The following is a 27,500-nucleotide window of genomic DNA, read 5'->3' on the forward strand; positions in this document are numbered from 1 at the left end:
CACAGATAGTTAAAAACATTTACAATGTAAACAGGTCATTTCAGGTTCTCTCAATCTGGATTTAAAAGCATTTAAGGAAATAAGTTCAGATAATTTCAAGTCTTTTTGCAGAGAGTTCCATGCAGAAGGAGCAGAGGAGACAAAAGCCCTTTTTCCCAGATTTGTACGAGCCAATGGAACAATGAGCAGCAAATGATCATCTGATCGCAGTGAATAGGAACCAACACTTCTCCATGGGATCAAACTACTGATGTAGGACGGGAACAGACCTAGCATGGCCTTATAGATCAAAATATGCCAATGCCCTGATCTCCTGTTTGACAGCGGTGGCCATCCCACTCTGGAATACAAGTCACAATGATGGGTTAGATTTTTACAATTTGTAATAAATCTCAGAGACGCCTGGTACACAGTGTCAATCTTCTGCAGACACTGTGCTGAGGCGGTCCCATACACCATATCACCATAATCTAAGACAGATTAAAATGTTGCAGTGACTAGCTGCTTCTTTGCTTTAAAAGAAAAACAAAATTTATTTCGAAAGAAAAAGGACAATTTGAGTTTAAGTTTCTTCACAAGGTTGTCTACATGAGGCTTAAAAGAGAGGGCATCATCTAGCCAAATGCCAAGGTACTTATAAGAATGAACCACCTCTATGACATTTCCTGTCAAAGTGAACACCGAAGGCGGAACTTGAGAAACCTTCTTAGTGTTACTAAACAACATCAATTTAGTCTTATCCGCATTGAGAACCAGTTTAAGCTGCATAAGCGTGTGTTGAACCACATCGAAAGCTTTCTGCAGAGACTCAACCGCTTTAGCTGGGGACGATCCAAAACAATAAATAATCGTGTCATCAGGGTAGAAATGCATATTAGCATCCGAAACATTTAAGCCCAGGTCATTTATATACATAATAAACAAGAGAGGAACCAATAATGAACCTTGTGGCACCCCCTTGTGGACCTTCAGTAATGCAGAACATAGACCGTCACATTTTATACACTGAGTCCTGTCACTCAAATAATTCATGAACCAGGAAACTGCCCAATCAGACAGTCCCAGACAAAGAAACCTATGCTTTAAAACAGCATGGTCCACTGGGTCAAATGCTTTAAAACAGCATGGTCCACTGGGTCAAATGCTTTAAAACAGCATGGTCCACTGGGTCAAATGCTTTAAAACAGCATGGTCCACTGGGTCAAATGCTTTAAAACAGCATGGTCCACTGGGTCAAATGCTTTAAAACAGCATGGTCCACTGGGTCAAATGCTTTAAAACAGCATGGTCCACTGGGTCAAATGCTTTAAAACAGCATGGTCCACTGGGTCAAATGCTTTAAAACAGCATGGTCCACTGGGTCAAATGCTTTTGACAAATCAAGAAAAAGTGACGCACAAAATTGCTTTTTATCAAGGGCGACAAGTATGTCATTTATTACTTTTGTAACACCAGTAATGGTGCTGTGCTTTTTCCTGAAGCCTGATTGCAATTTAGAAAGAAGTTCATTTGAGTATAAAAATTCTTTTATTTGGTCTGAAACTAGGGATTCTAAAATTTTTGACAAAACACACAAATTAAATATGGGCCGATAGTTAGTTAAAACTGCTGGACCACATCCTTTAAACAAGGGAATAACAAAAGATGACTTCCAAACTGATGGTATTTCGTTGATTTGAATTGACAAATTAAAAAGAATTGTAAGGGGCTCAGCAACGAAATCAGCCGCCTTTTAAATGCTCCATGCACCTGCTGCACCGTAAAAGAAACAAAGTTAAAAGGCTCTCCAGAAGACACTGGGGAGTCTGTGCTGGGGGGACGGGGACTACTCCTGTGGACTCAGACAGAGAACCAACTGATACTAAATGCTCATTGAAGCAATTTAAGACGTCAACTCTGTCGTAGACCGGGAGAGAATCTTTCCAAACAAATTTTGGGAGGACCTCATTACTCTTATTCACAGTAAGAGACTTGATGATTTTCCAAAATTTCTGTGGATTATTGAGATTTTCACTAGTAACTGATAAATAATATTCTGATTTAGCCTTTTTAATAAGAGAGGTACATTTGTTTCCTAGTTGTCTGAAAATGGACCAGTCCGTGGCAGAATCACCGTTTCCAGCTTTAGCCCACGCCACATTTCGCTGATGAATAATGTCTGACAACTCTGGTGAAAACCAAGGGTTTCCCGTCCCTTCACTCTATGCTTTGTCCAAGGAGCATGCTTATTTACAATTTTCTCAAAATTCTCCTTAAAAAGTGTCCAGGCCAGTTCCACGTCAGACAACAGGCCTAGCTGTTCCCAATTAATCAAAGATAAATCATGATGATAGGCCTGTTCATTAAAATTTTTCAAATTCCGCTTTCTAATAATTTGCAATTTACATTTGGGTATTTTACTGCCTCTCAAGGTAGCAATAACACAATGATCACTCAGATAGTTACACCCATAGATACAAATTTATGAGGGACATTTGTTAGAATCAAATCGATTAAAGTAGATGTGTCAGGATTTTATAGATTAGGCCTTGTAGGTACACTTACCAAATGGCTAAGACTAAGAGAATCACAAAAAGATTTAAATTCATCAGAAACAGAATTTAGCCAGTCCCAATTTAAGTCCCCAGCCAGTAACAGTTCACTATGGTTTAATCTGGACAAAAGAAGCTTTAAAGATGATAAAGCCTCCCTGGAGGCCGATGGAGGTCTACAACACCCCACAACAGTTATTGAAAAGGACTTAAATATTTCAACATTTAAAACCAAAAACTCCATTTGCCTACAGAGCGACTCAGACAAAACAACTGATACACCAAATCTTGACTTAACATAGATAGCTACGCCACCACCTATCACTGCGAAAAACATTATACCCATGTACATTTATATCTTCTTTAGTAATTGATTTCTTCAACCATGTTTCCGAAATTATTGCTATGTCTGCATCAGTAGATTCAATCCAAATTCTAAGCATGTCCAATTTAGGTAGTAAACTGCGGACATTTAGATGAACAATTTTCAGTCCAGGCATTGATTTAAATTCAGCAGGGGTCGAGACATATTGCAAACAAGGGCCAGGATTGGGCTGCACATTTCCAGATAGAAGTAGCAGTAGTGCAATAATCAATCTACACCTCACAGCATATTTTAAAGCCGGCCTATCATATGCTTAAACCCGGTAATGCCTGTCATTAATTGAGAGGGACAAATTATACAAAGCAAAGAAGTTTTGCAGTTTAGGCAAATCCTGATTCAAATCCATCCAGAAGTCCAGGTTCCAACAAAAATGTAATGGTTCCTGGTGCATGTCAAGACTGGTTTTTGTGCCACTATTGTAGGTTTCCTGTATGTCCACCATATCATTAAAACAACTCACCCTAGGATCGGTGCCCGGTTGCAAGTTCCAAGTGACCAACAGGGACAAGAAAATTAAAATATAAAAAGATGCCATCGTCATTAATTTACTAATATTAAAATAACTAGTAACAGTACCAACTTATCTTGTAGAGTATAGTCCAGCTTCCAAAATGATGTTACTGGCTTAGGCTTGTTAGGCCAGGCACCAAAAAAGTGTAGTAGGCCAGTTTTCCTAGCCTTCAGGATGATGGGTGAGACCCAAGCCGTCCCGCCCAAGCTCCAAAAACACGAAGCAATCCAGGCCCGCTCACAGGCCCAGGCTGGTTAGCCCAAGCTCCACGAGGATGTAGCAGGCCCAGGCCTGTTTGCCTAGCTCTGTTTAGCCTGAGCTAGTAGGATCCGCTGGATCAGGCCTAGGCCAGCAAAAATTGGCTCAGAGCAGAACCACAGTGTCCTTCCCAAACTCATAGAAGTCCACAATCCTCTTAAAAGTTCAAAATATATTTCCATGTAACCAACTTATACAACTTAAAACTACAATTTAGAAGAAATAAATACTATAAAATACATTTAAATGAAATCAATCCAGAGAGAGAGACACTGAGCAGACCTTAGACTAGCCGCCATCTTGGGAGAGTGTGTTAGAGAGTGTGTGTTTGTGTGTGTGTGTGTGTGTGTGTGAGAGAGAGAGAGAGAGAGAGAGTGTGTGTGTATGTGTGTGTGAGAGTGTGTGTGCGTGTCAGAGAGAATGTGTGCGTTGTGTATGTGTGTGTGTGTGTGTGTGTGTGTGTGTGTGTGTGTGTGGTGTGTGTGTGTGTGTGTGTGTGTGTGTGTGTGTGTGTGTGTGTTCCTGTACTGTGGAGAAGAGATTTGAGTAGTCGTTGGGACTAGAAAAGATAATTACTTCAACTTAATTTAACTAATGATGTTATTAACTGCAGCTGTATTGTGTCTTGTTCTCTCCATCAGATGTCTGTAAACTGGAACTGGACACAAACACAGTACACAGTGAACTCATGCTGTCTGACAATAACAGGACAGTGATGCTTGTGCCTTGGAATCCGCCATATCCTGATCATCCAGACAGGTTTGACTTCAGGAATCAGTTCCTGTGTAGAGATGGTCTGACTGGTCGCTGTTACTGGGAGGTCGAGAAGAAAGGATGGGTTCATATATCAGTGAGTTACAGAGGAATCGGCAGGAAAGGAAGCAGTAATGCCAGTGGGTTTGGATGTAATGATCAGTCCTGGAGTCTGAGCTGCTCTGATGATGGTTACTCTGTCTGGCACAATAACATAAGAACAGCCCTCCCGTCCTCCTCTGTCTCTAACAGAGTAGCAGTGTATGTGGACTGTCCTGCTGGCTCTCTGTCCTTCTACACAGTCTCCTCTGACTCACTGATCCACCTCCACACCTTCAACACCACATTCACCCAGCCTCTCTATCCTGGGTTTAGGGTCTCCCTTCGTTCCTCATTGTCTCTGTGTCCTCTGTAGGAGGAGACCACTTCCTGTTCTGTGGTTTAAATGTTGATGGAGGATGAGGGTCACATTTGTCTCTGATTGTGTCTTTAATGTCAAAAATCTTCTTCTTTGTTGAAATGATCTCCTCTGGGATGAAAACTAGTTCTGTATGAACTGTGTTGACTTTGATTTTCTCTTTAATCTCATTTTATTGGAGCAGCTTCAGCTGTTAGGGATTTATTTCCATCTAGGTTTAAAAATAAAAAAATTAAATAACTAGTGCTGTCAAACAATTAACATGTAATCTCTTAATTAATGTCACATTACTATCTATTCTAAATGTCCCTTGATTTCTTTTTGTCCCATTATTTCTTATAATTTGAATGCTCTCATCAACATGGAAAAGGGGATTGGCTTTGAGCAAATGTTTTTCATTTTCATTTTATTTTTTAGCATATAATTGGCATATAGCCTGCTGTATAGGGCTGGGTGATATGGCCTAAAAATAAAAAAAAATAAAACAGATTTAAAATAAAGAAATCTTATTGTGAGAGTCATTTGGTTTTATTTATAAATTTTGTAATTCATGATTGGCCTCACGCGGGCCGGACTGGGACGCACAAAGGGCCAGATGTGGCCCGCGGGCCGTAAGATGCCCAGGTCTGGTCTAGACCATCTACTCAGGTATTAACACGGTCCCATTTAACCTCAAGACCACTCTGGCAACCTTTCTAATTCTTCCTCCAATGTAGATGAAATTCCCAAAATAATAATGCGGCGCATCCCGGAGGAAGACTGTACATGGATGAGCTGGAAAGCATTCTGATCTCCTACTGCACAACAAAGTCCGGTGGCGGTCCAGAGGCGAGACGCTGAAACGCATTTGCGGCATTTCAGGAAAAAGTAAGAAACCTTCCTGGGCAGCAAAGGGCTCGCATTTCCTGAGCTGGAACAAAAAACACACTACATGCAGTGTTATTTTATTTAAAAGTTCGAAATGGTTTTGTGGCTCCCAGTGTTTTCTTTACTTTGTAAAATGGGTCCAAACGGCTCTTTGAGTGGTAAAGGTTGCCGACCCCTGGGCTAGGTGCACGACTCTACTTCCGTTCTTCTTCCGTTCCCTCGAGTGTGTCGGTGAGTACTTCCGGTACAATGGCGACGTTTTACACTTGATGGCTCCAAGACCTGCCCAAGCTAACCATATCCGACGTCCACAGACTGGTCCAACAGGGATGCTCTGCCCCCCGGAGTAAACGGGAAAAAGGATACAAGATGTACCTTTCTAGTTTTATTGACAACCATGAAGGTAAGTTTAAAAATTGACCACAAACGGATTCACATTGTGTTATCGCTAACTAGCTAGCTAACAATAGGAATGTAGCTAACATTAGTCCGTTGTCCTGTAGCTAGATATTTTAGATTTGTTTAGATCGGGCGTAATGGACAAGGCCTTGGTTAGGATTAGTATGAGATTTTCAGAGCTGGGCCTACCGATCAGTGGTTTGAGTATTTCTTTTGGTTTGTGTTGAAATGTATTTGTTCAGAAAACTAGAGACAAATGGCGCAACCGCTGACTAATGGCCGCGATCAAAATTATTTCCCATCCGATTGTCCGTTCGTCCGGTTGTTTGATCGACTGTACCGTGTTTAAAAGACGTCTAACAGTGTTTTGTCTAACATTACATGAATGATGTTGAATTCCCACAAACTTATTTCCTTTTTTTGTTTGTTTACTTGATAGGGTGTGAAACTTGGCAGAGTGGGTAACATGGTCTTCATCTCAACAAAACCCAAGTCAAGACAGTACACAGCTGCTGATGGTGTAAGGTAATCTTCACTGTCAAGTAATAATGTATTCTGCAGTCATTGCCACATTCATTTTGTTTTGAGATATTGTTTAACTTTTTTCTAATTATGACTTGAACTGTTTTCAAATTAGCAAGCGCTACAAAGCAGTGCGGGGGAACTTCACGGCAGACCTTGCTCCACTAATTACCACCCTATCCATAAGTAGCGATGTCCCCCTTGTCAATTCAGCTTTTGGGACTGTTCAAGAAGGCAGCCCTATTTCATACCAGCACCCAGTGCCAGTCAGTAGGGTAGTCATCCACCACCCAGACGCACCCCCTCCACCACTGCTGCCGTTAAATGGTCACAGGCTGGACCCGCCCACATGTTCCTTTTTGTCACCAACACCTAAATGTAATGCCTCTTAACATTACTTTCAACATTGCAAGATCCGTCAAGAAGTCAGTGGTGCAATTTTATGGTTTTTGCAGAGGACCTTCTTGTACAAAGAATTTATAAAAAGGCCAAGGGTGCTGTAAGGATGCGGAGGTTGCTGTAAGGATGTGGAGGTCGCTGTAAGGATGCAGAGATCACTTTAAGATGCGGAGGTTGCTGTAAGGCAAGGCAAGGCAGCTTCATTTGTATAGCACATTTCAGCAACAGGGCAATTCAAAGTGCTCTACACAAAATCAGTTAAACAGTTAAAAATCATAAGCATATAAAACACATGAATAGACAGTTAAAAACAAAATAGAAACAGTAGGACACATAAAACACAAGAATAAAAGTTACAGTGCAGCATAACACATCTACTGTTCCCCGCTTGGGGAAATTATGTCACTCAGTTCTGTCCCTGACAGAAGGAAAATATCAATGATAATTTTACTTTTAGCTTTTATCTGGCCCCTGGCAGCAGATTTCTCTTGCACTTTTCCAACAGTGTACCCCAGGTACACTCACTCAGTTCTGTCCCTGACAGAAGGAAAACATCAATGATATTTTTACATTGAGCTTTTATCTAGCCCCTGGCAGCAGATTATGTCACTCAGTTCTGTCCCTGACAGAAGGAAAATATCAATATTTTTACTTTTAGCTTTTATCTGGCCCCTGCCAGCAGATTTTTCGTGCACTTTCCAACAGTGCGTCACTCACCCGTGTCTGTTCGTAGCTTTTACCTGGCCCCTGGCCACACATCTACTGTTCCCCGCTTGGGGAAATTATGTCACTCAGTTCTGTCCCTGACAGAATGATATTTTTACTTTTAGCTTTTATCTGGCCCCTGGCAGCAGATTTTTCGTGCACTTTTCCAACAGTGTACCCCAGGTATTAAAAACCGATAAAACACATGAATAAACAGTTAAAAACAAAATAGAAACATTAGGACACATAAAACACAAGAATAAAAGTTACAGTGCAGCATAAGAAATTTAACGAAATGAGCAGTCATTTAAAGAAAGGCAGCATCAAAAAGAAAGGTCTTCAGCCTTGATTTAAAAGAACTGAGAGTAGCAGCGGATCTACAGGTTTCTGGGAGTTTATTCCAGATATGAGGAGCATAGAAACTGAAAGCTGCTTCACCCTGTTTAGTTCTGACTCTGGGGACAGAAAGTAGACCTGTCCCAGATGACCTGAGAGGTCTGGGTGGTTCATAGTGTAGTAGCAGATCAGAAATGTATTTTGGACCTAAACCGTTAAGTGATTTATAAACTAGCAGACTTTGAAATCAATTCTTTGAGACACAGGAAGCCAGTGTAAGGACTTCAGGACTGGAGGGATGTGATCCAGTCTCTTGATCTTAGTGAGCACTGGAGTGATGTGATCCAGTCTCTTGGTCTTAGTGAGGACTCGAGCAGCAGCGATCTGGATCAGCTGCAGCTGTCTGATTGATTTTTTAGGGAGACCTGTAAAGACCCCGTTACAGTAGTCAAGTCTACTGAAGATGAAAGCATGGACCAGTTTTTCCAAGTCCTGTTGACACATAAGTCCTTTAACCCTTGATATGTTCTTAAGGTGATAGTAGGCTGACTTTGTAATTGTCTTAATGTGGCTGTTAAAATTCAGGTCTGAGTCCATGACTACACCCAGATTTCTGGCTTTGTCTGTTGTTTTTAACATTGTTGTTTGAAGCTGAGCGCAGACTTTTAATCGTTCCTCTTTTGCTCCAAAAACAACCACCTCAGTTTTTCCTTCATTTAATTTCAGAAAGTTCTGGCACATCCAGTCGTTAATTTGTTCGATGCAGTTAGTCAGTTTTTGTATTGGACTATAGTCCCCTGGCGATAAGGTTATGTAAATTTGTGTGTCATCTGCATAACAATGGTAACTTATTTTGTTGTTCTCCATAATCTGGGTCAGTGGAAGCATGTAGATGTTAAACAGAAGAGGCCCCAGAATGGAGCCTTGCGGAACTCCGCATGTCATATTTCTATGCTCAGATGTATGATTATCTATTGACACAAAGTAATCCCTATTCTGTAAGTAGGATTAAAACCAGTTTAGTACTGAGTAGGGGTGATCCGAGTATCCGGCTGAAACGAGTATCCGGTATGGATAAAGCACTTTTGCCGAGTACAAATATTATCCGAGTAATATGAGTCAATATCCGTGCTCGGATTGAATAAAACTCCTCAACTGGCCGCGCAGCGTTCTGTGATAATCACAGTGCCCCCCCCCCCCCCCCCGCTACAAACACGCTCGGATCAATCACACACACAGAACAAGGAGAAATGCTCTCTCTCTCTCTCTCTCTCTCTCTCTCTCTTTCTCTCTCTCTCTCTCTCTCTCTGTCTCTCTCTCTCTCTCTCTCTCTCTCTCTCTCTCTCTCTCTCTGCTCTCTCTATCTCTCTCGCTCGCTCTCGCTACTTCAGTTAATTCGGTCTGCGGATCTGTTCCGTTAACGTTTAGGGTTTCTTCAGGTTTGTTTTTAACTTCAGTTTATAGTCCTTACATAGTAACCAGTATATTTCTGGTAACGTGGGTTTCAGACATCCTTCTTGTTTTAAATGTGACTCCCGTTGCGTCTCTGCCATCGGAGATTTTTTTTTTTTTTTTTACTGTCAGCTGCCCCCCGCCCCCTCTCTCTCTGTGTCTCTCCCTTACTTACACACACACAAAAATATAACTATTTTTGATCAACTCATATCAATTGCATGCTTAAATAACATACCGGTTAAAGCCCCGCACATTTCAAGAGAACCTGACCCACTTCCTGGTTAAATACGACCACTTCCGGTTTAGGCCCCGCCCACTCCGAGTACGGATCCGGATACAGATATTTCATGTGGTAAACAGATACAGATACAGATACAGATAATGCTGTACTCGCTCATCCCTAGTACTAAGCCAGAAAGTCCTACCCAGTTTTCCAATCGGTCTAGTAATATGTCGTGGTCGACCGTGTCAAATGCAGCACTGAGATCAAGTAATACTAAGATTGAAATTTTGCCACTATCTGTGTTAAGGTGGATATCATTAAAAACTTTGACGAGAGCCGTCTCAGTGCTGTGGTGTGGTCGAAAACCCGACTGAAAGGTATCAAAACTGTTGTTTAGTGACAAGAAATGGTTGAGTTGTTGAAAGACTACTTTTTCAATGATTTTACTTAAAAACGGAAGGTTTGATATTGGCCTATAGTTGCTCATTAGTGACTTGTCTAGGTTGTTCTTTTTTAAGAGTGGCTTGATTACTGCAGTTTTCAGGGCCTGTGGAAAGATACCTGAAAGAAGAGACAAGTTCACAATCTGTAGAAGATCAGAAGTCAAACAATTGGAAACATTTTTGAAAAGTCCCGTTGGTAGAATATCAAGGCAACAGGAGGAAGTTTTCAGATGTTGAATAATGTCCTCCAGGTTTTTATGGTTGATCGTGTGAAATTCTGTCATATTGGAACTAGTTTTGCTTGAACACTGTGACAACACATATCCTGAACTTGATATGGAGGCACTGACTGTCTAATCTTCCGAATTTTGTCTTTGAAGAAGGAGGCAAAGTCATTGCAGGCCTTGGTAGATAAAAGTTCAGATGCTACTGGTACTGGAGGGTTTGTTAACCTATCAACAGTAGCAAACACAGCACGTGAATTATTATTGTTTCTAGAGATAATATCAGAAGAAGAAGGACCTTCTTGCATTCCTCAGTTCCAAATTATAAATGCGAAGTCTCTCTTTATAGGTGTTATAATGGACCAGGAGATTTGTTTTTCGCCACCTACGTTCAGCTTTCCTACACTCTCTTTTTTCTGTTCTCACCAGTAAGACATTTCTCCATGGAGATCTTTTCTTACCAGAGTCCAGAGTTTTCTTACCATGAATGTTAAAATCACCCGCAATGATTACACAATCAGAGTTAATGCAGATTATAGACAGCAGTTCAGTTATTATGGTCTAACCAGGTTTCAGTTAAAAACATAAAATCTAGATTGTGTTTGATAATAAAATCATTGATTAAAAATGATTTTCCTGCCAAAGACCTGACGTTTAGTAAGGCTAGTGTTAGTGTGTTTACATTTTTGGGGACAGGCTGTAGCTGACGAGGAATGGATGCTAAATTTGCTAAGTTTGCAGTTAAGTGCTTATTCACCATTCTTTTTCTATTACCTATCACAACATAAATTGAGGAAGAATTGAATACACAGGGCCAGGGCTTGTCTTGGAAAGAGTCATGAGTGTCACTAGGCCTGCAGCCAAGGCCCGGCACATATCAGTTAATATCAGTGCATGGTGTAGCTAGTAGTAGTAGTATAAGGTGACCAGATTTCTCAGACAAAATCCGGGGACATTTTCAGGTCAGAAGCGGATTTACCTCCAAAACACGTCATGTTTTTACTTTAGTAAAACATAAAACGAGGACACTAAACCTAGAGCTGTCCCCCCCCCCCCCAGGTCTGATCCTAGACTCCCCCCTGCTGCTACTTCATACTCCACTACACCTCAGAGGGGATGTTTCAATATAAAAAGTCCTAATATTTCAAGATAAAAAGTCCTAATATTTCAAGATAAAAAGTCTTAATATTTCAAGAAAGAAAGTCCTAATATTTCAAGAAAGAAAGTCCTAATATTTCAAGATAGAAAGTCCTAATATTTCAAGATAGAAAGTCCTTATATTTCAAGAAAGAAAGTCTTAATATTTCAAGATAGAAAGTCTCAATATTTCATAATGTTGTAATGTTTACTGAACTACTGACAGCTTTTGCTTTATTGCTCAAGGCTTGTTTCTGTAACAGCTCGTTGAGAATCAGATACAATAAAAACTATTGAGGACATATTTTCCTTTGACATTGATGCATATTAAACGAGATCGCTCCAGTCGGCAGAAACCAGCTACAATGTAAGTTAATAGGATAATTGTCCAGCTTGTATTTACGTTCATAAAAGTGCTCGTTTAGCTGCTGACAGACTCAGATTAATATTCTAAGTGTCTGACAACATTATGGAAAGGATTTCTAAGGAGGTCGACCTTTCTGTTAAAGATTAAGATCCTTTTTTAAAACATAAAAGTCTGCGAAATTGCGTTCACTAAACCCACCAGACTCCATGTAAATAATCAGTGATTTTAGCATCGTAAAACCCGGCTTTCTAAAACATCTCTGAGCTTGTCTGGAGCGACTATCGGCTCCGTTTTGTCAGTATTTTCTTTCTTTCATTCCAATTTCGGGACTGTCAGTCACAGTGAAAACCGGGGACATTTCCGGGGACAGATCCAGCCGGGGACAGTTTGCCAAAATCGGGGACTGTCCCCGGAAGCCGGGGACGTCTGGTCACCCTATAGTAGTTGTATCAGTGCATGGTGAAGCTAGTAGTAATAGTAGTATCAGTGCATGGTGTTTCTAGAAATAGTAGTAGTATCAGTGCAGGGTGTAGCTAGTAGTAATAGTAGTAGTGCAGGGTGTAGCTAGTAGTAATAGTAGTCACAGTGCACGGTGTAGCTAGTAGTAATAGTAGTAGTGCAAGGTGTAGCTAGTAGTAATAGTAGTAGCAGTGCAGAGTGTAGCTAGTAGTAATAGTAGTAGTGCAGGGTGTAGCTAGTAGTAATAGTAGTAGCAGTGCAGGGTGTAGCTAGTAGTAATAGTAGTAGTGCAAGGTGTAGCTAGTAGTAATAGTAGTAGCAGTGCAGAGTGTAGCTAGTAGTAATAGTAGTAGCAGTGCAGGGTGTAATAGTAGTAGGAGTGCAGGGTGTAGCTAGTAGTAGTAGTAGTAGTAGTGCAGGGTGTAGCTAGTAGTAATAGTAGCAGTGCAGAGTGTAGCTAGTACTAATAGTAGTAGGAGTGCAGAGTGTAGCTAGTAGTAATAGTAGTAGGAGTGCAGGGTGTAGCTAGTAGTAATAGTAGTAGTGCAGGGTGTAGCTAGTAGTAATAGTAGTAGCAGTGCAGGGTGTAGCTAGTAGTAATAGTAGTAGTGCAAGGTGTAGCTAGTAGTAATAGTAGTAGCAGTGCAGAGTGTAGCTAGTAGTAATAGTAGTAGTAGTGCAGGGTGTAATAGTAGTAGGAGTGCAGGGTGTAGCTAGTAGTAATAGTAGTAGTAGTGCAGGGTGTAGCTAGTAGTAATAGTAGCAGTGCAGAGTGTAGCTAGTACTAATAGTAGTAGGAGTGCAGAGTGTAGCTAGTAGTAATAGTAGTAGGAGTGCAGGGTGTAGCTAGTAGTAATAGTAGTAGTGCAGGGTGTAGCTAGTAGTAATAGTAGTAGCAGTGCAGGGTGTAGCTAGTAGTAATAGTAGTAGTGCAAGGTGTAGCTAGTAGTAATAGTAGTAGCAGTGCAGAGTGTAGCTAGTAGTAATAGTAGTAGTAGTGCAGGGTGTAATAGTAGTAGGAGTGCAGGGTGTAGCTAGTAGTAATAGTAGTAGTAGTGCAGGGTGTAGCTAGTAGTAATAGTAGCAGTGCAGAGTGTAGCTAGTACTAATAGTAGTAGGAGTGCAGAGTGTAGCTAGTAGTAATAGTAGTAGGAGTGTAGAGTGTAGCTAGTAGTAATAGTAGTAGTGCAGGGTGTAGCTAGTAGTAATAGTAGTAGCAGTGCAGAGTGTAGCTAGTAGTAATAGTAGTAGGAGTGCAAGGTGTAGCTAGTAGTAATAGTAGTAGCAGTGCACGGTGTAGCTAGACAACAACAACACAAAGGAGGTCTGGAGCGGCATGAGGACCATCACTGGCTTCAGACCAACTGGCAGCAGAGGAGTTAAAGGCAGCTTGGACAGGGCCAACGAACTCAATCTGTTCTTTAACGGATTTGATGCTCCTGCCCATCCCCCCCATTAACACAACTGCTGTCTCACCTCCAAACCCACTACTTCCCCCTCCCCCCCTCACTGTCATTATTAGGGGTCCAAGCCCGAGGATGCGTGCACCGCAGTAATTATTATTATTATTATCATTACTTTTCACCATTGCAACACCTTAATTATGTCATTTATGTAAATACCGTATCATAATATTCCTCTAACTATGTAAATATCCAAACTCCTTATATTTCTTTATTTCTTTATTTTCATTTCTACTATTTGTGCAACTGCAACACAAAGTTTCCCTTAGGGCAGGGGTTCCCAAACTTAGGGTCGGGGCCCAAAATGGGTCGCGGACCCGTTTTATTGGGTCGCCAACTGGCAGAGTAAAATGCATATCAATCTTATGTGAATGAGCGTTTTTTTTTTTTGCTACACTGGTCTGTTCAGCTCAGATAAATTGGGGGGAGGGTGGGGGGGGGGGGTTCTCTCTCTCTCTCTCCCCCCCCCCCAGGAGGGGATGAGAACATGAGTTGAGAAAGGGGCGAGACACAGAAAGGAGAATAGAGACCTTTTCTGGTTTTGTTTACTTTTTATAATGGAATAATTATACTTCATATACATTTAAACTCATGGTTTGTTCCGTCTTTTGTCCACAGTTTAAAAATGTAGACGTTACCATGATTCATGGTGTATTTTTGTAAATTTGGGTCCCGGGGGAGACGCCAAATTTCTCTTTTGGGTCTTGAGCTGAAAAAGTTTGGGAACCACTGCCTTAGGGGATCAATAAAGTATTTCTGATTCTGATTCTAGTAGTAATGTATGTAGTGACAATAAAAGTAGTGCTAGACGGCCGATATATCGGGCTGATATTTGTGTTTTTGTGTATCGTATCGGCCAACAAGCGGCTGCTGCGTTCGTCATTATTCCCGAGGGTACCCAAAAACAGGTCCGAGGTTGCTGGTGTGGTTACCCAGAAACAGGTCTGAGGTTGCTGGTGTCATTACCCAGAAACAGGTCCGAGGTTGCTGGTGTGGTTACCCAGAAACAGGTCTGAGGTTGCTGGTGTCATTACCCAGAAACAGGTCCGAGGTTGCTGGTGTGGTTACCCAGAAACAGGTCTGAGGTTGCTGGTGTCATTACCCAGAAACAGGTCTGAGGTTGCTGGTGTCATTACCCAGAAACAGGTCCGAGGTTGCTGGTGTGGTTACCCAGAAACAGGTCTGAGGTTGCTGGTGTCATTACCCAGAAACAGGTCTGAGGTTGCTGGTGTGGTTACCCAGAAACAGGTCTGAGCTCTGAGGTTGCTAAACCCATCAGACGCCATTTAAAGCATCAGTATTTAACTATGGTTACATTTCTAACATTTCAACCTGAACTGAACACACACACACACACACACACACACACACACACACGGCGGGGGGAAGAGTGCGACAGGAGAAAACAAAAACTTAAAAGACATGTTAGTTCACACAAACCTGAACAAGAACAAGGACCCTAGGGAGGCGCTTCGAGGTTCGGATATCGGTTTTATTCATCTCCCCCACATTTTTAACCCCCACAGCCGAGCTGGTTTTAGCCCTTGGCAGGTCCTGCAACACACCACCATTAATGTGGTCTATGCAATCAGGTGCAGGGCCTGCCATAAGTTTTACGTGGGGGAGACAAGAAATGCTCTTCATTTAAGGATAAAACAACACCAATATATTTTAAATAAGGGCGATGGCACAACTGTTTTATATGCACATTTTAAACTCCACGGCCCTCAAAATGTTCAGAGCATGGGCCTGGAGAGCAACAGAACCTGGACCACGGGTCAGCGTCGGGCAGCGGAGAGGAAGTGGATTCATTTTTTAAAAACCATAGACCCTTTGGGTCTGAATGAAAAATCCTAACATGGATCCACTTCTCTTTTTAATTAAGCTTTTAGTTTCCAGAAACCCTTCCCTCCCACTGTTCTGATCTCCTCTCTCCTCAGGTTTTATCGGGACCTCCTCTGCAGTGCACCAGAACCAGTCTTTTAACCCCCTTACATGTTCTCCTTCCTTTTCCTTTCTTTCTATTTTTATAACTCTCTTATTTTATGTAATGCCTTTCAGATTGTCTTTTTTTTTTTTTTTAGGTAACTGATTTCTGCCTGCAAGGGGGGCCCGACCTAAATATAGATAGACTTTTACATGTTCACTCTTTTAAATAAAGCTATTTAAAGATGCTTTGGTGGTCCTTTATGATTTTCATTCTTGGGTTTTTATATGTTATATTTTAATGACATTATTAATATTTATTATCTTGTTTTGCAACATGAATTGCTTGCCTCTGGATTTTAACATGATGATACACATACCATCGGTTTTATGCATGCCTCTAACAGTGTGGTTTTGTCCTATGATGTATTTTAAATGTTTTATTATTATTTATTCATTTATTTATTATTGCATGGCACTTTTTATCTTTATACTTTTTAAAGCACTTATTTACTAATTTTAATGGTATGTGTACTTTTTAGCCTTAGGGGCAAGCAATTCAAACAGTATTTTAGTACTTTTAAATGTGGTTATGTCAAAAAATTATTTTAATATGTTTTAATTTTATTTCTTTTAGACAGGACACCGGGCATTTTATTTATCAACACAACTTTTATATATTTTATTTATGTTATTTATCTTAACTTTTCTTTTTTCTTCCCCCCCCCGCCTTCTCCTTTCTCTATTTACAGTGTATATTATATATTTCAATTATTAGAATTGTATTCACTTATTTATTATAGAGGGGAGAGGAGAGGAGCAGGAGAGGAGGAGACCTTTTATTTAAAGCTTTATGTTCCCGCTGTCCGTACTGTCCTGTGGTCCTTTGGTCCTGCTCTGAGCATTTGGCCTTCTTTTAAACAGTTTTTTAGAACGGAACCAGGTCTTTTAAGGAGATTTTAAGTGTTTGAATCACACCGGGGGTCCCCTTGTGCCCGTGCCCCTCGTAGCGCCCATCCAGGACACTGCGTTCTACCCTAACCTAACCCTAACCCCCTAACCCACAACCCTAACCCCGTAACTCACAACCCTAACCCTAAAATTCAATTGGCTATGGGACATACGCCAGGGATTGATCATCCCCGGTTGGGCCGCCCTTGGAGGAGGGTGTCTAGTGGTAATGGCCGAAACACCTGATGATTCCAAGGTTCTCTACTGATGATGTGTCCTACAATTTAGAATAAAATTAATTCAATTAAATTACTAAACCTAAACCTTATCCTAACATTAACCATAGTTTTACATCCCTAACCATAATTTCCATCCCTAAACTTAACCAGCTTAACATCCTTAACCTAACCCTAATCACACGTTTATATTTCAAACCTAACCTTAAACCTTACCCTTACCTTAACCATGCTTTTACTTTCCTAACCCCAACCAGTTAGATTAACTAAGAAAAAATTATTTACTGTAACCCTGAGGCCAGGCAAGTGGTCCACATCAGATAACTGAAGGCTCTCTAACAGAAATGGACAACCCAAATTACAGAAAACAAAAATAATACAGGAAAGATGAATACCTTATTGACTCTTTCAGCTCGGCTGTGCCGAGGAGTTTGTCTCTACTTCTCCGGTTTATTCAGTCTGCCCTGTAATACACTTCCTGCTTCTGGCGAGAGCGATCGTGTTTTTCCTCCTCTCCCCTCTTATCTCAGCTTTGCTCCTATTATAGTTGTCTACCTTGTTGTGTGGAACTTTGGTTGGGGTTAGCGGCATGTTGCAGCAAGAGTGCAGCGTATTTGAAAAAATGCCGCCCCCCCATAAATATGCAGAATTTGGCTGATTATGCGACATAACCAGGTTTTTTGGAGGGGCTGAGTAGAAGGTCAGCAGCAGGTTGAAGTCCAGGTGTTTCCTGAGGACCCTCAGGAAGTGTAGCCGCTGTTGAACCTTAACGCACAAAAGGTAAATACTCAAGGCAAGGCAAGGCAAGGCAGCTTTATTTATAGAGCACATTTCAGCAACAGGGCAATTCAAAGTGCTTTACATAAAGTCAGTTAAACAGATATAACACAACTACAAACAGTTAAAAATCATAACCATTAAAAACTAATAAATCACATGAATAAACAGTTAAAAACAAAATAGAAACATTAGGACATATAAAACACAAGAATAAAAGTTACAGTGCAGAAGAAAAGAAATAAGAAATTATTATTATTATTATTATATTATTATAATTATAATTTCTTATTATAAATAAGAAATTTAAAGAAATGAGCAGTCATTTAAAGAAAGGCAGCATCAAAAAGAAAGGTCTTCAGCCTTGATTTAAAAGAACTGAGAGTAGCAGCGGATCTGCAGGTTTCTGGGAGTTTATTCCAGATATGAGGAGCATAGAAACTGAAAGCTGCTTCACCCTGTTTAGTTCTGACTCTGGGGACAGAAAGTAGACCTGTCCCAGATGACCTGAGAGGTCTGGGTGGTTCATAGTGTAGTAGCAGATCAGAAATGTATTTTGGACCTAAACCGTTAAGGGATTTATAAACTAGCAAGAGTACTTTGAAATCAATTCTTTGGGACACAGGAAGCCAGTGTAAAGACTTCAGAACTGGAGTGATGTGATCCAGTCTCTTGGTCTTAGTGAGGACTGGAGTGATGTGATCCAGTCTCTTGGTCTTAGTGAGGACCCGAGCAGCAGCGTTCTGAATCAGCTGCAGCTGTCTGATTGATTTTTTAGGGAGACCTGTAAAGACCCCGTTACAGTAGTCAAGTCTACTGAAGATGAAAGCATGGACCAGTTTTTCCAAGTCCTGTTGACACATAAGTCCTTTAACCCTTGATATATTCTTAAGGTGATAGTAGGCTGACTTTGTTATTGTCTTAATGTGGCTGTTAAGATTCAGGTCTGAGTCCATGACTACACCAAGATTTCTGGCTTTGTCTGTTGTTTTTAACTTTGTTGTTTGAAGCTGAGCGCAGACTTTTAATCGTTCCTCTTTTTTTCCAAAAACAACTACCTCAGTTTTTCCTTCATTTAATTTCAGAAAGTTCTGGCACATCCAGTCGTTAATTTGTTCGATGCACTTAGTCAGTTTTTGTAGTGGACTATAGTCCCCTGGCGATAAGGTTATGTAAATTTGTGTATCGTCCGCATAACTATGGTAACTTATTTTGTTGTTTTCCATAATCTGGGCCAGTGGGAGCATGTAGATGTTAAACAGAAGAGGCCCCAGAATAGAGCCTTGGGGAACTCCGCACGTCATATTTGTATGCTCAGATGTATAATTACCTATTGACACAAAGTAATGCCTATTCTTTAGGTAGGATTCAAACCAGTTTAGTACTGAGCCAGAAAGTCCTACCCAGTTTTCCAACCGGTTTAGTAATATGTCGTGGTCAACCGTGTCAAATGCAGCACTGAGATCAAGTAATACTAAGATTGAAATTTTGCCACTATCTGTGTTAAGGTGGATGTCATTAAAAACTTTGACGAGAGCCGTCTCAGTGCTGTGGTGTGGTCGAAAACCCGACTGAAAGGTATCAAAACTGTTGTTTAGGGACAGGAAATGGCTAAGTCTTAGAAAAAACGCTTTTTCAATGATTTTACTTAAAAACGGAAGGTTTGATATCGGCCTATAGTTGCTCATTAGTGACTTGTCTAGGTTGTTCTTTTTTAACAGTGGCTTGATTACTGCAGTTTTCAGGGCCTGTGGAAAGATTCCTGAAAGAAGAGACAAGTTCACAATCTGAAAAGGAGGTTTTCAGATATTGTATAATGTCCTCCAGGTTTTCATGGTTGATTATATGAAATTCTGTCATATTGGAACTAGTTTTGCTTGAACACTGTGACAACACACATCCTGAACTTGATATGGAGGCACTGACTGTTAGTCTAATCTTTGGAATTTTGTCTTTGAAGAAGGAGGCAAAGTCATTGCAGGCCTTGGTAGATAAAAGTTCAGATGCTACTGGTACTGGAGGGTTTATTAATCTTTCGACAGTGGCAAACAAAGCACGTGAATTATTATTGTTTCTAGAGATAATATCAGAAGAAGACCCTAGTCCCCCTTGAACAGACCCTAGTCCCCCACTGAACTCCTTCATGTTCATAGCTGGTTTCAAGCCCTTATTGGTTGTTGACACTGGTTAGACACAGGATTAACAACACCACTGATTAGCCAATCTCCTCGGGGGGGGGGGGGGGGGGGGAGTGGGGGGTGTACACAGAGGAGGAGATGAAACCACATTTCTTAAAAGCAGACATCTACCTCCTGTTGAACAGGTTTTTATGTAACTGATTTTTTTCTTGACGTGGACTGAAGTTATGAGGGTTTCTCGTTGTCCTCTGATCAGACACTCAAACACCCGGACTGAAGAGGAAGACGAGAGAAGAGCAGCTTGGTCTCTGCCAGTGTTTCCTCGACACACGAAGGTGGAAAGAGTCTTTAATGGACCTGAAGAGTTCAGCAGGTGAGAATCCTAGCAGAGGAATGTGTAAATGTCTGATAATCAGATCACGGTGATCACATTGGGATGTGTCTCTGTTTAACTGGACAGTTGGAAGGTTTCTTCATGCGGATGAGATGATTCAAAAATACCTTTTGAAATATTCTGTAGAATTTTTCTTTGAGTTAAATGACGTGATCTGAACCAGGTTAGCATGTATTACTGCCAGAGGCTCTCATGTTCAATCTGAGCTCAACCTCACTCATCAGGGAAAAATGTAGAGAATGTCAAAACTGGTCTGCAGCATCGGTGAAACTGTAGTGGGTGTGCTCAAAACCACCATCTTAAACCTCTGACACACCTTTGGCTTTGCTGAATCCTACAGACTCTCATTTGTTAAAGGTTCTCAATGTTCATATCTGGAACTAAAGAAAGGTTTTCAATTTGGGGACATGGAACACATTTTGAATGGTCTTCACCAGATGTGGTGATTACAGTTACATCGATATCACTGGACTACATATATGTAGTTAAAGCAACAAGCAGCGTTGAACAGCCGTCTGGGGAAGTAGTGGTCATGGCTATTCCTCATAAAAACAATGACAAGCAAACTCCTGCAAGTTAGAGCTCACTAATCAAACTCTTTAGTGCTGACAGGCTCTAAACAACCTGGATGAACCAACTTAAATAAGTCACTGGATAGAAACCAGTGGTGGAGAGGAAGTCCCTGAACACAACAATCTATCATAGATAACCCTGATCCACTACTTCTAGTATATTTCTAGTATCTTTGGTTTGTGAGTATGTCCTTGGTAACTTACTGCTTGTTTAATAAAGTCTATCTATCTATCTATCTATCTATCTATCTATCTATCTATCTATCTATCTATCTATCTATCTATCTATCTATCTATCTATCTTGTTTTGAGTGACATCCGGTTTCTGAATGTCCTCTGTCTTCAGTCTCTGGGTAAGCTGTCCAACATCTGCACAGCTTTCTACGTCACTAGAGACAAGGTGGCTAACTGTAGCATGCTAGCTCGTTCTCAATGGAAAACACTGCTCCAACAGCCACTAGTTGACCATAATCTTGAACAGAACTACTTCCTGTCCCTGTTCTACTTCCTGTCCCTGTTGTGCAGGGTGAAAACAGGATCTGCAGCAATGTGCAGTACAACAAAAATATGGTGTTTTTCAAAAACGAAACCATGGAAACCTATTCTGGTACAATCTCAAAATACAATTATGAACCTAAAAATTAGCAGAATATAGGCCCTTTAACGACTGACAATGGCTGGTTGTTAAGTGCAAGAGCCTAGTTATTATTTTGCAGCCAATAGTCTCCAAACAGCTGGCATTGCTCCTCCTCCGTCACTTATACCTGCTTGATAGAGAAGTTATTGTCACGTTGCTATGAGGTGGTATCGGTTGTGGTAGTATCGGAGTCATTTTATGACTACAAGTACGTACATGTGCAAGGCATCGGACATCCTAGGATCCTTAGTCTAAACTAGACCCGGGTTGATAACACCAATAATTTGTTCCTCCAGTGAACTATGGAACAGGTTGTTGAAGACTCCAGCCTCAGGGACTGGGAGGTGATCGGTTCTGGGGGTTTTGGACAAATCTACAAAGCCAGGCATCGTCAGTGGGGCTGTGACGTGGCCGTTAAACTGCTTCTTCAGGGCCAGGGGTAAGTCCTTAGAAAGGATTTCATGTATATAACTACATAAAGTTGTGTGAATTACTCATAATGCAAACAAACACACACACAGGACCGAGAAGTCTTTGCTGCGTGAGATCAAGATGATGCGTCAAGCCCCCAACCCGTATGTCATGGCCGTCCGAGGGATCTTCAAGGGTCAGACGCCCTCTGGTGGGTCCAGACAGCTTGGTGTGGTCATGGATCTCATGGAGACAGGATCATTGGCCTCCCTACAGGTGACCAGGGCTGGAACAACTACTCATATCTTTTACTTAGAGTAGGAATACTCTTAAAAAAAATACTTATGCTACAAGTAAAAGTCTTGCATTACCAATACAAAAGTATAGAATAAATAAATATATAATATACTCATTAGTAAAGAAAGGAAGAAAAAAGATAAATATAACATCATATTCCAAACCTTTGAATGGTAGTGAAGGTGTAGGTGTAGCTGACTGTCTCCACTATCTCCACTATTATTTACTTTGTGGCTCTGAAACCATCTTACAGGAAGCATTGGAGGGTCCTCCACCCTGGCCGCTGGTCTTCAGACTGGCTCACCAAGTGGCTCTGGGTATAAACTTCCTCCACACTCTGCCCCGACCCGTACTCCACCAGGACCTGAAGCCCCAAAACGTGCTGCTGGACGACGCTCTCAATGTCAAGGTGAGTCCCAGGCTTTGAGGGGAGGCCAGGCCTCATGTTTCCTTTATACTTTTACAATAGTTTGCACAGTTTTCAGGCTCCATTTAGTCTGGAGATTAAATGGAGCCTGAAAAACATATTGGGAACACAAAAGATACAGACATGGGTTTCCCTTACATGTTGCAACTTTTAAGATGGACCGTATTCTCATTTTTGGATCAATGGCCTTTTGAATGGGAGAGCTAGGGGCGCTACTATGATAGCATCAACATGAGACGTTGCTCCAAGTATCACCAGGGTCTCTACACATGGACTCAGCATCACCAGGGTCTCTACACATGGACTCAGCATCATCAGGGTCTCTACACACGAACTCAGCATCACCAGGGTCTCTACACATGGACTCAGCATCACCAGGGTCTCTACACATGGACTCCAGCATTGAGAACATTGTTTACGCAGTTTGCCAAGAATAAATTATTTTTTACGACTTACTGTAGCTGTTGGCGTTTCCATCTCGCCAGTCAAAAATAGTCGATCTCCGAATGCGGATGAACAGACTCCATCGGAGGAAATGTCATTCTTATACCACGCTCCTTTTTCAACTACAAGGTCAAATTTGTGTTTCACTAATAACAAAACAACAAATTATCTGTTCATTTATATGGAACTGAGCGTTCCATCTTGACTCTCCTCCCTTTTACGTTGCATTCTGACTATTTTAAATTGTAAAACCTTTCTTTTTAGTAAACTCTGAACACGAACAATGTTCTTGATACTGGGTTCATATCTAGAGCCCCTGGTGAGAAAGTCTCATGATGTTTCGAGTCTTCTTAGTGTTTTAAAAGTAGTGACGTTGATGCTATCATAGTAGCGCCACTAGTTCTCCCACTCGAAAGGCCATTTGACCCCGAAGCGAGAACACGGTCCATCTTAAAAGTGGCGTGTCTGTCCTAATTATGCTTTAAATGAAAGTTTGACTTGGGTCCATTCACACACCAAGAGTAAAGCAAACACACAGAAATTCAACTTACAGTTAGCGGTTAGTCCAAGAAACGCCGCTCATACAAAAACCAGTCACCAGCTATGGCTAAGTCCTTTTCATCAGGAAAACACTGTTGTCCTGGAGGGGTCAAACCAACAGGACTTTCACCTAGAAGACTAGCGTTCATGTCCTGTTCTTGTCACGCATATCACTTAAACATACTTTTATTTACTTTTTTCTCCCATGTAAGGCCAAATCAGTCCTGACTCAGAGCGTCCTAAAGCCCTGATACTAAAGCAGATTATTTGTGTTAACAACCGCCACATGAACCGACCAAGTGCCCCTAATTGATGCGCTAGGAGTGAGAATCTAGTGTGCTCGACCTGGCTCCATGGGCGCAGGATCTCCCGGGAGATCTGGTCATACGTCTTCTCCACATCCACAAAGCACATGTAGACCAAATGAGCATTGTTTCTCTTCAATCTGAGAATCCTAAGACCTTGAGAGCAAAGCTCCCCGCTGCAGCGTCAGCAATGGAAGCTTTGAACATTGCCCACTTAGGTTCAATGCCCTCGACCTTCAGGGAAGCCAGAAAGGTCGGCCGGAGGGGCCTTCTCAGATGTTCAGAGTTTACCCCCACTACCAGTTTGTCAAGGTCTTTGTCTAACCCCAACAGTCTCATGAAGACCAATGTGGAAACCAACCCACAGAGAGAGTTGTGTGGAGCTGATGGTCTTAATTAGCTTTCTAGTTACTCATTTGGCAATGGCTTGAATGTAACGGACGTTCATTAATATCAAAATGTTACACACCAAAGCTTAATTACAACAGTCATGAACATTCATTAAGACTCCTTCATGGTCATAGCTGGTTTCATGTCTGTCTTCTGCACACCCGTTCAAATGAAGAACCTCTTCTGTCTCCTTCTTCTCTTTGCTAATTCTCTCTGCAGATTACAGATTTTGGCCTTGCCCGGATTTCCTGCAGCGTCACGCAGGTTTCCAAGGACAGTGAAACAGTAGGAGGGACGTATGCTTACATGCCACCAGAGGCTTTTGATTTATCGTACAAACCTACAAGAGCCTTTGATATCTACAGGTATGAGAGCATACCAGCACTTGAATAAAAGTGTTTTATTGATCATATAATAAATAATAACTGGAGACGGGATCACTCCAGCTGCCATGCTAACACATGTTCAGTATTGACAGACAGTCAAAATATCAATATAATATAATTGTTTTCAGGTGGTGGGATACTAATAGTACTTCATGCACAGATTTCCTCTATGACATTAAATATCACGTTCTCACATGAACATTAATTAACAGATGACAACAACCCAGCCAGCGACCAACCAGGGAGTGATTGTTATGATATGGATAATAATCCTGACATGAAACTCTCTGTCTTTCAGTTATGGGATCCTCCTTTGGTCCATTGCCACAGGGAAACAACCATATGAGTGTAAGTGACTGTTTTGTCTTGAATTTTGTTTGCATTATTATATAAATCTGTACATAAATCATTTATACTATGGTTACCTACTTTTAATATATTATTTAATTACATATTATTTTATGTAATGTCACTTACTTACATTGCAATATGTTTTGCACTATGGCCACCTCACTTTACTTTACTCTACAATACTTCTTATATAATGCCACTGTACACCCATTCAGTACTTTCTGCACATTATCTGTAGTCTGCCTGTTGATTGGTGGTTGTTTTGCTTCTTACTGTGGACAAATTGCTGCTGTAACAAGAGAATTTCCCCATTGTAGGATGAATAAAGTATTATCTAACCTAATCTTACACGTGGTGCAGGAACATCAGGACTCTGGAGGTCTAGATGGAGCTGCCTTACAACAGAGGTCACTGTGGTGCTGCCAGTAATATATGAAATGAATAATTACAGCGCTTTAAATTTCATATATGTCCAAACATTTCTTTAGGACAGCATGCAATGTGCTACTGTTACTCAATGTTAGGCCTTATCTAAATGCAGTTCTTTTACATAGTATGTTATTTAGCTGAGGTTAATTGTTGATATGAGCTAAGGTGTTAAGGACCATGACTGTTGACTGTAATTCTCAATTTTATGTTATTTTAAGAACAAAATACAATGTTTTTATCATTATAAAGAGGCTCTGTTTACTTCATAGACTTTGTACTCGTGTTATTACATTATCTGGGTCACATGCCATTGATGTAGCAAAATACGTATCATAGGTTCGAAGAAGTGATAAATACATTTGACTAAAAGAGACAGTTATTTGGTTAATCAATATTATTTTTGAAACTATTAATTGTACAGTGATTTGGAATTGTTCCAGCTTTACTCAATGAAATTTACAACAGCAGGTGGCAGAGTTGTACCATTTAGTAGATTGAACCTGAACCTTTACATGAGCATCAGTCTAGACCGTCTATTCAGGTATTAACACGGTCTCATTAAACCTCAAGACCACTCTGACAGCCTTTCTAATTCTTCCTCCAATGTAGATGCAATACGCGAAATGATAAAGTTACGCATCCCAGAAGGAGACCGTCCACTGCCGGATGATATCAGGGGCGATGCTGCCGGGTTGACGGAGCTGAAAAGACTGATGGAGAGATGCTGGGATCAGGAACCTGAACGAAGGCCCAGAGCCCTTGGTGAGGAAACTACGTCATTCACCTCTGATTCAGTGAATTAACACAGAAAAACAGCTTGTGACGCCGGGCTCTAACGTTAGTCTTTACTCTATGTTGTGTACAACAGAGTGTGCAACTGAGATAGAACAGCTGTTCAAGATGCACAAAGATGCAATTTCTGACGCTGTCTATGAAGTGCAGAACAAACTGGTGAGGAACAAATCTCTTCATTAACACAAGTCCCGCTGTTGGTTTAAGAACACATCATGAATCCGAAGTAGACTTCTCTTAAGGACTTTTTTGACATCAAATTTAAGAGAAAACTTAGGAAGATATCAGTGAATGAGGCCCATGGTTTTTATCATTGTGTAACTGGTTCTTTCTCTTTCCAGAAACAAGGCATGGCAGCAGGAAATAAGGATCCATTTGCTGAGGATTCAGGTCTGTCTTTATATAATAATGTTGCCTTGGTCCAGACCTTTTGATTTAATTAATTTTAATTTATACAGTCACATAGTATGTTCTTCCGGCTCAGCCAGCATGGAGGATGTTTATATTCTGATTGGTTGCTGGTCATTTGCCGCTGGACCGCGTCATAGCTCATAACCATAAAGTTGACTCAAATTCAACTTTCTGCATGGAATGTGTGGAAAAGGCTAGGGGGCCTCCCTGATCTAAACCAGGGTGGTTGTCTGTTGTTGGACTTCTGTGCTAGTCATGGATTGTCTATAACAAACATGTTCAAACATAGGGATGTTCTTAAGTGTACTTAGTACCAGAGCACCCTAGGCCGTAAGTCAATGATCGATTTTATAATCATTTTGTCTGATCTGAGGTTGTATGTTGGTAGGTTGGTTGGTTGTAGGTTGGTCAGGGGGTGGGGGGAGACTCTGGACAGACCTGGTTAGACCAAACGGGTCCATTGCTGAAGCTGCTGGGCGTTTTGGTCTTAGGTGCCTCAAGGGGCCGTAATCCACGAACACATTAATGGATGCTAATGGTCAGGGAAGCCGTCTTTCTGGACTCTGGAGGCAGTGGCAAGGTACTGAAAGGGCTGCAGCCTCTGCCGTGAAAGAGGCAAAGCAGCGGGTGTGGGAGAAGTTCGGAGAAGACACACAAGGACTTTCGGTCGGCACCTAGGTGCTTCTGGAAGACCGTTCCCCACCTCAGGAGGAGGAAGCGGGGAACCATCTAAGCTGTGTACAGGAAGGATGTGATGCTGTTGACCTCAACTGAGGAGGTAATTAAGGGGGGTGGAAGGAGCACTTTGTGGAACTCCTAAATCCAGCTAAC

General features: G+C 41.3%; 1 protein-coding gene across 3 annotated transcripts in view; it reads left to right on the forward strand.

The window, feature by feature from the left end:
- LOC116678473 (receptor-interacting serine/threonine-protein kinase 3) overlaps positions 1-27,500 on the forward strand; it is a 36,716-nt gene that overhangs the window by 3,139 nt on the left and 6,077 nt on the right. For 2 of the 3 annotated variants that reach the window (XR_004329253.1, XM_032508385.1), the window contains exons 1-9: positions 20,032-20,256; positions 21,783-21,925; positions 22,008-22,173; positions 22,448-22,603; positions 24,520-24,665; positions 24,985-25,034; positions 26,076-26,228; positions 26,335-26,417; positions 26,600-26,648. Coding sequence is in view for 2 of the 3 variants with exons in the window: in XM_032508385.1 (XP_032364276.1) it covers positions 21,789-21,925; positions 22,008-22,173; positions 22,448-22,603; positions 24,520-24,665; positions 24,985-25,034; positions 26,076-26,228; positions 26,335-26,417; positions 26,600-26,648 (940 nt within the window). In the remaining variant the exon portion in view is untranslated. Of the gene's footprint in view, positions 1-17,662; positions 17,669-20,031; positions 20,257-21,782; positions 21,926-22,007; positions 22,174-22,447; positions 22,604-24,519; positions 24,666-24,984; positions 25,035-26,075; positions 26,229-26,334; positions 26,418-26,599; positions 26,649-27,500 lie in introns of those variants that run through there. The other variant, XM_032508386.1, reaches the window with a different exon arrangement.

This window comes from Etheostoma spectabile, unplaced genomic scaffold (assembly GCF_008692095.1).
Source record: "Etheostoma spectabile isolate EspeVRDwgs_2016 unplaced genomic scaffold, UIUC_Espe_1.0 scaffold00007484, whole genome shotgun sequence".
NCBI classification, from domain to species: domain Eukaryota; kingdom Metazoa; phylum Chordata; class Actinopteri; order Perciformes; family Percidae; genus Etheostoma; species Etheostoma spectabile.